Raw genomic sequence first — 13,469 nt, 5'->3', positions numbered from 1 at the left:
TGCCAGTTCAACCCCTCTATTCCTATAATAAATTAGTCTTCTATCCCCCCTTTTCTCATCATTTCCTTTCGTCTTCCTTTGCCTAGACTGTAATATTTTTATTACATACATAGCAAAAACAGTGCAAAGTTATTTTATACTGTTTTGGCAGCACTCCAAAGTTTCTATAATACGGCCCAAGCGGTCTACTTATTAATTCTTGTCTCATTCTGACATACTCCTCGTTCTCCCTCATATTCTGCTTCCATCCCTTTCTTATTGCTTTTCTCTTCCCCTCCTCTATCTCAAAATCAATATTTTCCATCCATGTCTTATTCTCTCACTTTCTTACTTTACCGTTTGCCTTCTTTGCTTCTACACCTTTTACCCTTCTCGTCCTCCTAATTTCACCTCTCCATCAATAGCCTTTTAACACACCTCAACTCCTACTCTCTTTGTATTTTTCTGTATCCCGCTTCTTCTGTTGCAGCCTCCTTCTCGATGTGTCCATCGTTTCCACTGTTTTCGTTTTTCCCCATTTCCATATTCACCTCTTATTTGCTCAGCTTTTCCTACACCCCCCATAAACATAACTGTACTTTTCTGCATACAGTTACCTCTTGCACGCTCTCCATCTATAGCAGTCCTTTATTAAACAAATGCGGCGCAGTGGATTTTCCCTGTTTGTTTAAAAAACCCATCGAATCGTTGTTACGCCGCGGTTTGGCACCTTCCCCACGCACCTTTAATTTCCTGCAGCTCTACGTGCGACTTCCATTCACGCTGCTTCCCTCACGGCCGCACAGACTTCTTTTTTTACCCGTCATAATGCATTATATAGGTCGGACATCAGGCGAGTTTTCCGGGTTGGCCTTTGACCTTGTTACCCAGGGTTCTAAGCTACCTTTTCGCCAACAGGAGCCATGCAGACGGAAAAGTACGTCATCAAAGTGAACGGCAACGTGCTGCGGCCTAGCGTCCTTGACGTTCACGTAAACATCCAGGACTCGAGCCCCCTGCCGGAGAAGGTGAAGCCCAGGAAGGCCAGATGGGCGGTGCGAGCTTCCGAGGTGTCCAAGAGGACGTTCAACCCCATCCGAGCACTTGTGGACAGTATGAAGCTGGAGCCCAACCCCAACAAGCCCATGATTGCTCTTTCCATAGGTCAGTACGGTCACAGACAGGCTTAGACCTGTGTTTGTGTTTTTTGTTGTTGTTTTTTTTTTACACATTTTATTGATTTTTGTCATTAGTCCTTCTTTGGATATGTTAGATTTCCTCTACAGAAACAGCTTATAAATTGTACAGAATAGTTAAAGGAATACGATGTCAATGACATTCGTAAAGTTGCCTTTGTCAGAGTATAACAAGACATTATCACAGTCTGTATCCTATAGTTGTACCTGCATTTGCAACATTTTCAGTGAACTCTAGTTATTATGCCATTTTGATATTACTAACACTTATAAGACAAAAAACTCCCCCACAAGTTAACTAACTGAGCAACGCCAGGAATATATCTGCTAATATATGAATCCAAGGCACATCTACTTGTGGTTTGGACTCTCTTAACCCATTTTAAAGCAAGATTATTCCACTGTTTTTGTAATAACTTGGTTTCTTTTTTTAAATTGTGCTCTGTGTATACATGAATTATATGGTTTTTAACATTTTATTATGGTTTTTAGTAATCAAACAATAAACTTTGAATTGAATTGAAATTAAGTTATTTTCCCATTGAATGCATTCCTGTATAGTGCACAAACGTGTTCTAGGTAGCCATGGGCTCTATACATGCTCCCACTATGCGATCAGTGAGGCTTAGGCCTGTTGCTTTGAGCTCACTCTGCTGCCAACATTATTACACCCCAATTGGAGCTGGACGTCCCTTTGGCTAGATTTGAACATAGTGAACATAGCAGCACAAACTGTTTGGATGAGGCATATGGCAATTTAATTTAGGCCAGTAATACCGGAAGCTGGGCCTACTTGCAAGAAACACGTTGCAATACACATCAGTTTCTCAAACTGGGATAGTGAATGAGCATTAAGTTTATTCTGTGCACAAGGGGCTGAATCTGTACCGTAATATTATATATCAGTTAGCTTTATTTCGACAATAAATGTCATAAAAGCACTGTCATTTGAAATATGGCTATATGAAGATTAAAACAGTAAAATATATTAAATATATCGCAACACAAGTGCCCTACAGGCTCATGTTATAGTGACCTGACTCATGAAGCTCTCTTGTGGCAAAACAGGGGTGGAGAAGGCATATTTTGCATTCCCGTGCGACTAGGAGAGTCCCGCCCGCTTATATCTGTGTGTGGGTGTAAGGCCTAAAACATGTAGGAACAAGCATTGGCATAGCCAATAGGTCTCACCTTTGGGACCTTATAAGTGTTTAGCTATGCAACAGTTGCATAACTAAATACTTATAAGGTCCCAAAAGCGAGACCTATTGGCTATGCAAAGCGGCAGTGAAAGTGATTGCGATCAAACATCAAAGCAGCCGCAAAAGTGAGGGTAATCGCGGTAAAGCGCGGCACGCGCGCCCGCGCACATACACTGTAGCTCTAGGCTGGCCTGGTAGCACTTTTTGGAGCCCTCTCAATAAGTCTCGCCAGACCAGCGCATGCGCTGGGTGAGGCGAGACCTAAAAATGGAGCCCATCATAGTTACTGGAGAGAGCAGATTGATGCTGCAACAGAGACATGTCTAACATTATGAATGTCCGCAGCAGAGGCGGGAAGGTGTCCCTGGGGCGTATGTAAACGAGTAGATGGATGAATGAGCATTAAGCCGTGTAGTGGTCTGAGGTTCAAAACCCTGAAGACTAGTATGAAAGTGATAGTGAGGGGTTATGACTGGAGCCCCAAGGAAAGTAGGCTGCACAAACTGGCAGGACCACAGAGCCCATAGTAGGGGGTGGACTGTATAATAGTTACTGGAAGATGTAGCAAAGGTGTAGCAAGAGAGATATTGAACTGCAGGTACTTGGACATTCTGGGATTATTGAATGGGAGAGATCATATTTCCCATACTGGAGATTATGACAGTGTGCTAAAGGGGAGCGATTTTAATGGAGATACTGATAGCATCATCTAGTTTATTGAAAAAGAGTGATCAAACTAACCCACCAAGAGACCCTGGGAGTTTATTGAATGGGAGAAATCACATTACAGGCACTGAGAAACCCAGGTGGTTTATTGAATGGGACAGACCACACTACAGGCTTTGGGACTCTGGAAGTTAATTGTTTGGGAGCGATCACATTACAGGCACTAGGAGACCCTGAGAATTTTATGAATGAGTGCGATCACTCTACTGGTAATGGGTGATCCCAAGAACCTACTGGATGGGGAACTTAGGCTGCAGGTAGTTGTAGACGCAGAGAGAATGCTGGAAGGTAAATACTCAGTGACACCCTGACACAGATTCTTTTCCCGTACAGGTGACCCTACTGTTTTTGGAAACCTTCCGACAGATGACGAGGTCACTCTAGCCATGAAGAATGCCATTGATTCCGGAAAATACAATGGCTACGCCCCATCTGTAGGTAAGTGTTCTCCATCAGGATGGATTACCAGATGGCCATTAAGGGGTGGTTCGTGTGGTTTACTGGCCCGTACAAGTTCATGGTATGCACTTCCCTTCATCTCCACCTCTTTTTCTTTCTAGGGTACCAATCCAGCCGTGATGTCATTGCAGAGTTTTACAGCTGCCCAGATGCCCCTCTCGAAGCCAAGGTAACAACTTCAGACTCCGGCTACTATCTCTGTTCTACCGAACTAAATGCAACAGAGATCAGAAGAGTTATCTGTGTACCTTTGGGGATTTTGTGGAGGGGCCAGGAGCTTTTAGACCCCGATTTAAAAAAAAAAAAAAAAGAAAAAAAAAAAAAACCTATTGGTCCAAGCTCCTTTTGGAATGTCCTTCGTGGTCAGTTAAGACTGGTCCCTTTAGGGAAACTTCAAAACCTTCCTTTTCTGGCTGCGGAAGCTGACATGATGTTGTCCCTCCACAATTTGGTTATAGGCAGTGCCATTAGAATTATGAAATGTTACGGCCACAACATTTTCAGCATAATTATGAATTTACTGCACTTGCCAAATCCACCATCTCACTTTGGTCTCAATCGGAACAAGCATTTCCTAAAAATATCGACACAAATGGGGCAGGGCTATTGGAAAGATTAACTTGTCACCTTTTACTCGCCCATTGCTGTATTCAGGAGTTAAACTAGTACTAAGAGGGTGACACGTTTGCTGCATTAATGCGTTTGTAAAATAACAAAATGAAGAATGATACTACCACAAAATTTGCCACAGTACAATGCATAATGTGCATTTCCTTGCCGTATAATGTAGTCATCCCAGTCACATAATTTGGCCCTCCGTTGCACAAAATTCCAGTGACCAGGGTTGTAGTGATGTCAATAAAGTGAATATAATGGTCCCCAATTTGCATGCAAATGATGAAGGCGGGACAAAATTAGTTATTTTGATTTGAAAATTCTAGATCCTTCGGACGTCTCGGGTTATACTATAGACCTCCTTCTTGACGTTTTTTTCAATATGAATTATAAGCATACATATTTGTGAACTAGCTACTCAAGCTTTGGCCGCTGGATCAAATGTGTAAAACAAAGTGATATACAATATTCTATAATTAGGTGTAGAGTATTCGCAGTAAAACACGAATCCCCAAATAAAAATATTCTACATTGAGTTTTCAAATATCTCTTTATCTGGTGAACTTCAGGCATATGGATTAGTAAAATATGTGTGATGTACACTGCTGTGTGTAACGATGTACTGCAAGTCGGATAAAGATGTAGGATAATAGTGTTAAGTGTATTTAGCATCCAGGACATGAGGCAACACCTATAGTTCATGCAGCTAGTTGAAGCTGCAACCCAAGCAGAATATCCTCGAGGGCTGTCCCTTGAGGGCAGCACACTGTGAACTCATTTGATTGTTGTAGTTGAACTTTCAGCCTAATAGCACAGTGTGATGTTAACAGTCCTGCAACATCATTGCCATTGGCCATTGTTTCGTGAGTGGTTAGCAGTGCTGTGAAATTAGGCAGTATGTGGTCAGATTACTATGCTTTTGAAGGACAATCTTGCACATCAGACCCCATGTTAGTGCAATGTTTGACTAGACAGGATGAAGGGAAGCTCAGTCCTGTAACTTATCCGGCTTTGAACTCTATTTGGACTAGAGTTACTCATCCTCGGAGAAGCCTAGGTCTGAATGGCCATTGTCGATCTTGAGCTCTAGAAGGCATCAAATAATGACATTCCAGTGCATGTTGACTTCAGTCTCCTGAGGCTTGAGCCGGGAGGTAGAGCTTGCCGCTTGATACTTGCTGCTATTTTCGCTTTTTAAAATTGTTTTTAAAACTGTTTTACTGTATTCAATTGTTGGGGGTTTTACCAGCTTTTAATACTTTTTGTAACTCAGTCCGCTGGGGCGGCGCTTTGCATTGCTTACCTGCACTTTTTGGGGGGTATTAGCATCTGGGACGCCATCTGATCAGCACTCCTGCTTCCCGTGTGGAGGCAGGGGGGACGCCATCTTGGTAGTACTCCTGGCCCGCACTAGCTTTTCCACTCCATGCCAGCACTTAAGCAGTCACTGACTCGGGCGCGCAGCGGACGGGCGCGCCGCTGGCAAGCCCGTCTGTGCCCGTCCACGCCAGTACGCCGCCAGTCATGCTGCTGGATGCGTGCCGGGAACGCTTAGGTATACTAGGGACTTTCTGCTATCAGTTGGACATAATCTTCCCCTGTGCAGTATAGATCACTGTATATCCCCAGAGGGACCCTTCTGCTGTAACAGATGCAGTTATAATTCCTATCCCTCACTTTCACCCGCTGCTCATATTCCTACCAAAATCCCTTTTAAAATACTCCACCTGAACGCGCGTTCTTTAGTGAAACACTACAACGAAATTTATGATCTCATTGAGGCAGAATCTCCTGATGTCTTCATTACTGAGACATGGCTTACGGCTGATACCGTGGTTGAACCTGGGCTTGCTCTTCCTCCAGGTTTTAATATCCACACCATCAACGGAGAAACCAGAGGTGGCGGTCATCTTTAAGACTCCTCTCCATTGCACATTCGTTCGTGAGGACATTGTTGGCTCCGAGTGTGCACGCTTTTCCATCTCACTTAATGCCAACTTCACATTCTCTGGCCTCTTGGTCTATCGTCCTCCTGGCCCCTCCGCTGAATTTAAAGCAGCCATCACGGAAGTCGTTCATGCTCTGGCCACCAGAACAGCCAATTTCACCCTTATTGGCGACTTAAACATCCACTTCGATCATCACCTTGATTCGAACATCAGCTCTCTGCTTGCTGATCTGGAAGCATGTCAACTTAAACAGCTGGTGCTGGAACCCACGCATCTGGCTGGACATCTTTTAGACCCGTTTTTTTCTAATATCCCCTCCCAGGTCAAACCCCCTAGCCCTGTCTGCTGGTCTGACCACTACCTTATTACTATTCTCCTTCCTCAGGCGGAGACCACCCCCAGAGCTACGACTAGGGCCACGCTTAAACGGTGTTGGCACAAACTCAAATTGGAAGACCTGATGGCCTGCCTGTCTTCTAGCCTTCCCACCCTTGATAACCTCGACCCTGAACAAGCCTACAGTGCGATCTGTGTCTGGATCCATGCAGCACTTGACTCCCTTATTCCATTAACATGGTCTAAGGGACGTGGCGTTTGCCCCAACCCTTGGTATACAGACTCTCTTGCCGCTATGCGGAGCGCCTGTAAACATAGCGAACGAGCATGGCGCAAGAATTATTGCCCTTTAGTGAAGAAACAATATCAGGCCACTATCAAAAGCTATCACAAAGCCGTACAGCTAGCCCGTACTGCCTTCTTCACAAATCAGATTGCCTCCAGCAATAACCCCACTAAATGCATATTTAAAATCCTCAATGATCTGAAAATAAGGAAAGACCCACTCACTTCGCATATCACTTCTGGTAAACAATGCAAAGAATTGGCATCCTACTTTGTTCAAAAAGTTGCAAATATTTATAAATCCTTCTCTAATCATCCCATGACGCCAGGACACCCCTCAATTCCTACATCTTACTCCTCCTTGGAGAGCATCCCCCCATCTCACAAGAAGAATTCATTGCTCTCAGCTCCAAAATTAAATCGGGGTCTCCTCTCGACCCTATGAGACCAACTCTATACCAAGAGTGTCTCTCAGTTCTCCTTCCGCCGTTACTCGCGACTATCGATTCCTCCTTCAGCAGGGCTCTTGTTCCTATGGCCTGGAAACAGGCCAGGGTACTTCCCCTGTTGAGAAAACCCCTCCTTGACCCCACTAAGCCCGAGAACTTTCGGCCGATCTCTCTTCTACCGTGGGTGGCCAAGGTAGCTGAGGCACATGCCAATAAATTTCTCTCTGAACATATAAACAAAAATAAGATTTTAGATCAATCCCAGAATGGATTTCGTGCGGGTTATAGCACTGAAACCGCCCTCCTAGCTGTGAGCGAAAACCTACGTTCCATCCTCGATAAAGGCCAAACAGCGGCACTCGTACTACTCGACCTGAGTGCCGCATTTGACACGGTCTCTCATCAGATTCTCCTGCGCCGGCTTGAAGAAGCCGGGATTAAAGATCTCGCTCTTGAATGGTTTCACTCCTTTTTGACTGACAGATCTTTTCAAGTTTTTGCCCCTCCTTTTGCTTCCTCCATTAAACCTATTGAGCAGGGGGTTCCACAGGGCTCGGCGCTCAGCCCGGCTCTGTTTAACCTTTACGTACAACCCTTAACCGCAGTCGCCCATCACCATGGTCTTTCCATGGTTTCTTACGCGGACGACACCCAGCTCATGGTAGCTCTTTCAGATGATCATGTTCACGATGCCTCTCATTTCCAGATAGGCCTTGAAGCTATCGTGGGCTGGTTAACAGAGAACTGTCTCCAGCTCAATGCCAGTAAATCAGAGGTTCTTCTGGTAGGCAGGGACAAGGAGCTCTGGAACTCCCATTGGTGGCCTCCATCCCTGGGACCTGCCCCCCCCCTCCCCCTCTAAAATGGTGGTGAAGAACCTCGGGTTTCTGTTCGATTCGACCTTGAGCTTTCAAGAGCATACCAAAAAAATAGCTGGCACCTGCTTTGGTCTTCTGCGTGCTTTAAGACCCACGCTCCGTTTTTTTTACTCTGCTACACGCCAACTTATAATCCAGGCCACCATTCTTTATAGACTAGACTATGCCAATTCTCTGCTGCTAGGGGCTAATAAGGCGAAACTTAATCGTCTTCAGCGTATTCAAAACTCTGCAGCTTGTGCCATCCTTGGTCTCTCGAGATCATGCTCAGGAGCAGGGGCCATCCGACGCCTTCATTGGCTGCCGATCTCTAAAAGAATTGAATATAAATCCCTCTGTCTTACTTTCAAAATTCTTAAATTTGCTACCCCCGAGATCCTGTCTGACTTGATCACCCCATACATTCCTAATCGTGTGTTGCGCTCTTCTGAATTGATGCTAGCTTCTGTCCCCAGAGTTAAGAGATCGAGAGCCGGGGGCAAATCTTTCCGTCTTTTGGCATCCAAGCTTTGGAACTCCTTGCCGTTGAAAATCCGCAATCTGGACTGTTTGACCTCATTCCGCAAAGCTATCAAGACAGTTCTCTTCCCCATGGCTTAATCTTCTCTCCTCAGGATACTGTTGTTAGCGCCGGGACACCCCTTCGTTGGGGCAGCTGTGCGCTTTATAAAAGAGTTTAACTTAACATAACATGTTGAGGCCCCCTTCTTTGTCTCTCGTTCAATCTCCAGTGAGCAGCCTGCGATTGGTCTCTTCATGGATAGGGTTCCTGTGAGACTAGAGGCCACGCCTTTATAAGGATGCCAGTTATTGGTTTCTCAGTGTGGACTACACTCCAGAGGCTATGTCCGAGTTCTGTTTCTATACATTTCCAGTCCATTGTCTCTGTCTCTGGTTTAGTCCTATGTAGCCAGTCGAGGGCTGGTCTTTTCATGGCTAGACCCCCCCCCCCCTCCCTCCCAGAGTCCAGAGGTCACTCCTACGCTGGGCTTCCAATTAGTAATTAACCAACATAAATTCTTCCAGAGATCAAAGAAGAGTTAATGTGCCATGCATTTCCAGTAAACAGTCTCTAAGTCCTGTTCAGCCACTAAACACCAGTTCGTACTTGAACCTTACTAGACTCTAGAGGTGCTTTCTCTATTGGGCAGCCAGTTAATGATAGATCAAAATACACCGTGTTTTTACAAGTTATGAAAGAAAAAAACATTCAATGCACTTTCAGTCCTCCTCTCTCTTGCCCAGTTTCAAGCTCTTGACTTTAATAGGGCATCATCACCCATAGAGAATCCGGACACTTTTGTCTTTACAACCATAGTTAAACGATGTCCATTCCATGACTGACTCCATATAGACCATGGATGGGCGAAGTTTGTAGAGGCAATTCCTCCTACATGTGCTCAATGGATTGAACGACCTAGAAGACTGAGCTCTACAGCGCATGGAAAAGTTCCACTTCATTAAACACCGAGGGCCTGATTTAGATTTCGGCAGACAGGTTACCCGTCACCACGGTGACGGGATATACCTTCCACCGAAATATAAATCCCATAGGATATTATGGGATTTATATGTATAGCAGTCGCTGCTGCGACAGAGTAACCTGTCTGCCGAAATCTAAATCCGGCCCGGAGTCTCTAGTCTCTGTTAAGCAGTCTTCTGTAGCTCCACTATGCTTTGTCTCATCATAAATACAGCCTCTCTAGAAACTAGAGGGATTCCAACATAGGGAAGCAATTTATTGGTTTGCCATTTCCTTGCACATTCAGTCCTTGGTTGCTATTGGCCAGTCATCAGTGACAAGTTATCCATGGTGGAATAAATAACCTTTGCAGGCTAGAGCCAATAACTCCAGAGAGGTCAACCACTGAGCTCCAGAGCTTGGAGAACAGTTTCATTTCTATGCACTCACCCCTTGATTTCTGTGCAGAGAAGACATCTTGGTGGTGAAAGTGGCATCCCTGCTACCAATTCCCTCCTGCCCTGTATAATGAGGGGGGAATGCAGACCATCTGCCACCTTGTGTGACTTGCATAACACATAATAGGAATAGATACTAAGGTTTCTGTAGATTCCCCGAGCAGTGTAAAAAAAACCTTTATTATGAAACCATGTTTAGAGGTAACGTTTTTCATAAAAAATGCCTTTTTAAAGTGTGCTTGGAAATCTGGCCTCAGTACTAGCCTGATGCAGTTACATAAACTGAAAAGGCTGAAGTGAAGCTCGCGCCTTTCATTACACTGTTAAGAGAAAGCAACGGACTTCCTTCTCTTCACTAGAATCCATCTTCCTGACTGAAAATGTAACACACCAGGTTTAGGGTGTTTTTACTCACAACAGACCGAGGTACCCAACCCCCAAGCATGTCCCCAATCTGCTCAAGTAGTTAAAACAGTCAATTACTTTAAACTTACTTTCTTCACTAAGAGAACCAGCATTGGATACACGAGTAGGTATCTCCCTGCAGTCTTGAGGGAGAGATGAGTGTTTAGCAACAATTTAGTTGTCAATTTTCTCTCTCTCCATGTGTATCATTTACGTAATGTACATACTACTCTCTGATCTACTCTTTATTGAATATCACTAGTATTCTGTTTGATCACTGCTCCTCTCGATAACTAATGCCTATTACTGTGTTGATGATTATGTCTGGTATGTGTATTTGTAACCTGGGAGGTCCTTTTTGATGATCAGTCTATTTTTAGAATGTTCTGTGTGGTAACCAGTTCTCTCGAATGTTTTTTCAGCACTCATTACTGCTTTGACAATAGTGGTGTTTGTAAACGATGCTGCGGAAGGTCCTGTTAGATGATTTTGCTATTCTAAGAAGTGTTTTTATGGTCATAGAACTTCCCTGGAATGTGCTTTTTGGATTCTTCTTCCCTGGAATAATCTGTTCGTTGCTGGTTCACTGAATACTGTTTTTCTCTGCAGGATGTCATCCTTACAAGTGGTTGCAGTCAAGCTATTGAACTATGTCTCTCTGTTCTGGCCAACCCTGGGCAGAACATTCTGATACCACGGCCTGGTTTCTCCCTCTACAAGACGCTTGCGCTCTCGATGGGGATTGAGGTCAAACTGTATAACCTGCTGGTGAGTTAATAGAAGAGGCCACTATGAATTCCAAGAGACCCCTGCTTAGACCTTGATTTGACCAAGGCTTAAGTCTGGCTTTGGGAAGGTGTTAGCATGGGTCATTGTGTGAATGATGTCACCATACTTCTCAAAATCAAAGTTGATATCATCAAACAAAGCAATGTTCTAGAATGTCTTTTGTAAGTGACTGTTATAGATGCAGGATTGGGTAAAGATAACTGCTTTTTTTATCTCTACCCGGGGTGGCCCCTTTATAGCAGCTCTACCCTAAAACAGGCCCTCTAGAAAGAATTGTACCAGATACTGCAGAGTCCAGATGCTGCTCATAATGCCTTTCTTCTGTGTTGGAGTTACTTCCCCATCCCTGTTGTCTGGGAGAACAGCCCATGGTCTTTCTAATAAAATCTGTGATGTAACATTTGGATGACATGTTAACCATTCCCAGATTTGCCAGTTATTTATGGATAGTTTGATCTACTGCCGCAAGCAACTATCATCTGCTGGGTTTCCATTTTTTATGTAAGACCAGAGATTCATTCGAAGGGCGGTGCCGTGCTTCAGCCAATAGAGTTAGGCCATTGGTAGAGGTTCCAGCAGGAATCCCAAAACAATACACTGCAGAGGGCTCGGACTCTTCTTCATTTTCAGAATCACCGCACTGTTGGAAAATCTCCATTTGCTCACAGGCCAGTCCACCTCTGGAGGCTGATTTTAACCAAGTGATTGAAAAGATAGTCTTGCTAAAGCGTGGGTAAGGAACATTTATTCAGGATAGCCAGTTCTAGGGGAAAAAGCCCACCAAAGTTAAGATGGCAAAAGGTAGAATTGTAGGGTGAGTGTGATATAACCGAGGCCGCCACCTGCATAATCGTGAGGACTTCAGGTGTAGTGGCAGCACAACTTCAAGTTTCATATTTTTAGGAATAAGTCAACTGTCCAACCTCAGACTCGCCCACATGTTAGCCGCCTGAATGATGGTGGATCACAAACCACAGCAGCGCAGTACAAAATGCTGTCTTCAGTGGAGCACCACCTGACCTGTAGATTATTCCACAATCAAGAGTTAGTTGAACACTTTCTGTCTCTTCCTCCACAGCCAGAGAAATCCTGGGAAATTGATCTGAAACATCTGGAGTCTTTAATTGATGATAAAACTGCCTGCATCATTGTGAACAACCCTTCGAACCCCTGCGGGTCTGTCTTCAGCAAAGCGCACTTAAAGAAAATCATTGCAGGTGAGTCCAGGAAGATGACAAGGATCTAAGAAATTGAAAAACTGATGTTATACTTCACAAAGTAAATGCTGATTTTATGGATCTGGGCATAATTAAAGCAAGCTGGATTTTTTTTTTTTTTTTTTTTTTTGTATTGAAACACTAAAAACTGAACGAAACTCTGCATTTAATTAGGAATACGTTGAACTAACAGATCTTGAACTAATTGGTTTGACATTTCTTACTACCCGAAGTATTCTAGCCTATCACACAGTGATATTGTAAAATGAAGGAGGAAGCTCTAAAATGTGGTGACACGCCACCAGGTTGTTTGCCACCTTCATCGTAACTCCCCAAATGGCAGCAAGGAGAATTCAGCAAGGTCACCTTACAGGTAGGCCCGGTAGTCTCCCTCAACCTAGGTGACCGGTTAACATTTGCGTCATAACTCAAGGCCCTCGTGAACCCTGTTTCATCCTAGCCTACCACATCGCTTGGCCGAAAGTTCAATCCATTCTTCCTCAGCATCTGCCCAGCATGGCTCCAGACAATGTAATGGAGACTAGACACTTCCTACTGTATGGCCACCATGGAAACCCAATTGTTTGCATCCTGGCACCAAGTAATGGTTTAAACATAGTGCATAGACATTTGTACGATAACCATACTCACAACCTGTATGAACAACTTATCCTGTACTCCTTCTTTCCACACCAAAAGAGCTTGCAAGCAACCCCTGGTGCTTCAGTTCTATATAATAAGAAAAAAATGAATACAAATTAGTGGGCGAATGGAAGCCATCTTGGTTTTCCCAAGACAAGCAATCAGTGAATGGTTTCAAAGCAACGGGTGGTAGGCTCACTCCTGAGAGTTGTTCTCTTGTTTCCACAGTGGCTGCGAGGCAGTGCGTCCCCATCCTGGCCGATGAGATCTACGGAGACATGGTGAGCACCAAGAGCTAGATTGGTCAGATGGCTTGGTGGAGGCTTGGTAAAAAACACCAACAAGGGGGAGGGGGGGGGGGGGTACTGCAAATGTGCAGGAATTTGAAATTGGAGGCTAAAAATTAAATTAGTATCCTCTGA

At 44.4% G+C, this 13,469-nt stretch overlaps 2 protein-coding genes across 3 annotated transcripts in view; one reads left to right on the top strand and one right to left on the bottom strand.

Moving 5' to 3' along the window:
• The window catches only part of MARVELD3 (MARVEL domain containing 3), an 813,614-nt gene extending 812,800 nt beyond the window's left edge, over positions 1–814 (bottom strand). Inside the window, exon 1 of one of the 2 annotated variants that reach the window (XM_085638771.1) lies at positions 723–814. The gene's annotated coding sequence lies outside the window, so the exon portion shown is untranslated. The remainder of the gene's footprint in view (positions 1–722) is intronic. The other variant, XM_085638772.1, reaches the window with a different exon arrangement.
• Positions 1–13,469, top strand: part of TAT (tyrosine aminotransferase) — a 28,672-nt gene that overhangs the window by 1,965 nt on the left and 13,238 nt on the right. The window contains exons 2-7 of the mRNA XM_085638779.1: positions 898–1,143; positions 3,437–3,541; positions 3,664–3,731; positions 11,009–11,167; positions 12,267–12,405; positions 13,276–13,328. Coding sequence (XP_085494905.1) covers positions 903–1,143; positions 3,437–3,541; positions 3,664–3,731; positions 11,009–11,167; positions 12,267–12,405; positions 13,276–13,328 — 765 coding nt within the window. The 5' untranslated portion in view covers positions 898–902. The remainder of the gene's footprint in view (positions 1–897; positions 1,144–3,436; positions 3,542–3,663; positions 3,732–11,008; positions 11,168–12,266; positions 12,406–13,275; positions 13,329–13,469) is intronic.

The sequence above is a fragment of the Triturus cristatus genome, chromosome 12 (assembly GCF_964204655.1).
Source record: "Triturus cristatus chromosome 12, aTriCri1.1, whole genome shotgun sequence".
Taxonomy (NCBI): domain Eukaryota; kingdom Metazoa; phylum Chordata; class Amphibia; order Caudata; family Salamandridae; genus Triturus; species Triturus cristatus.
This window is presented reverse-complemented; position numbering and strand designations above follow the sequence as displayed.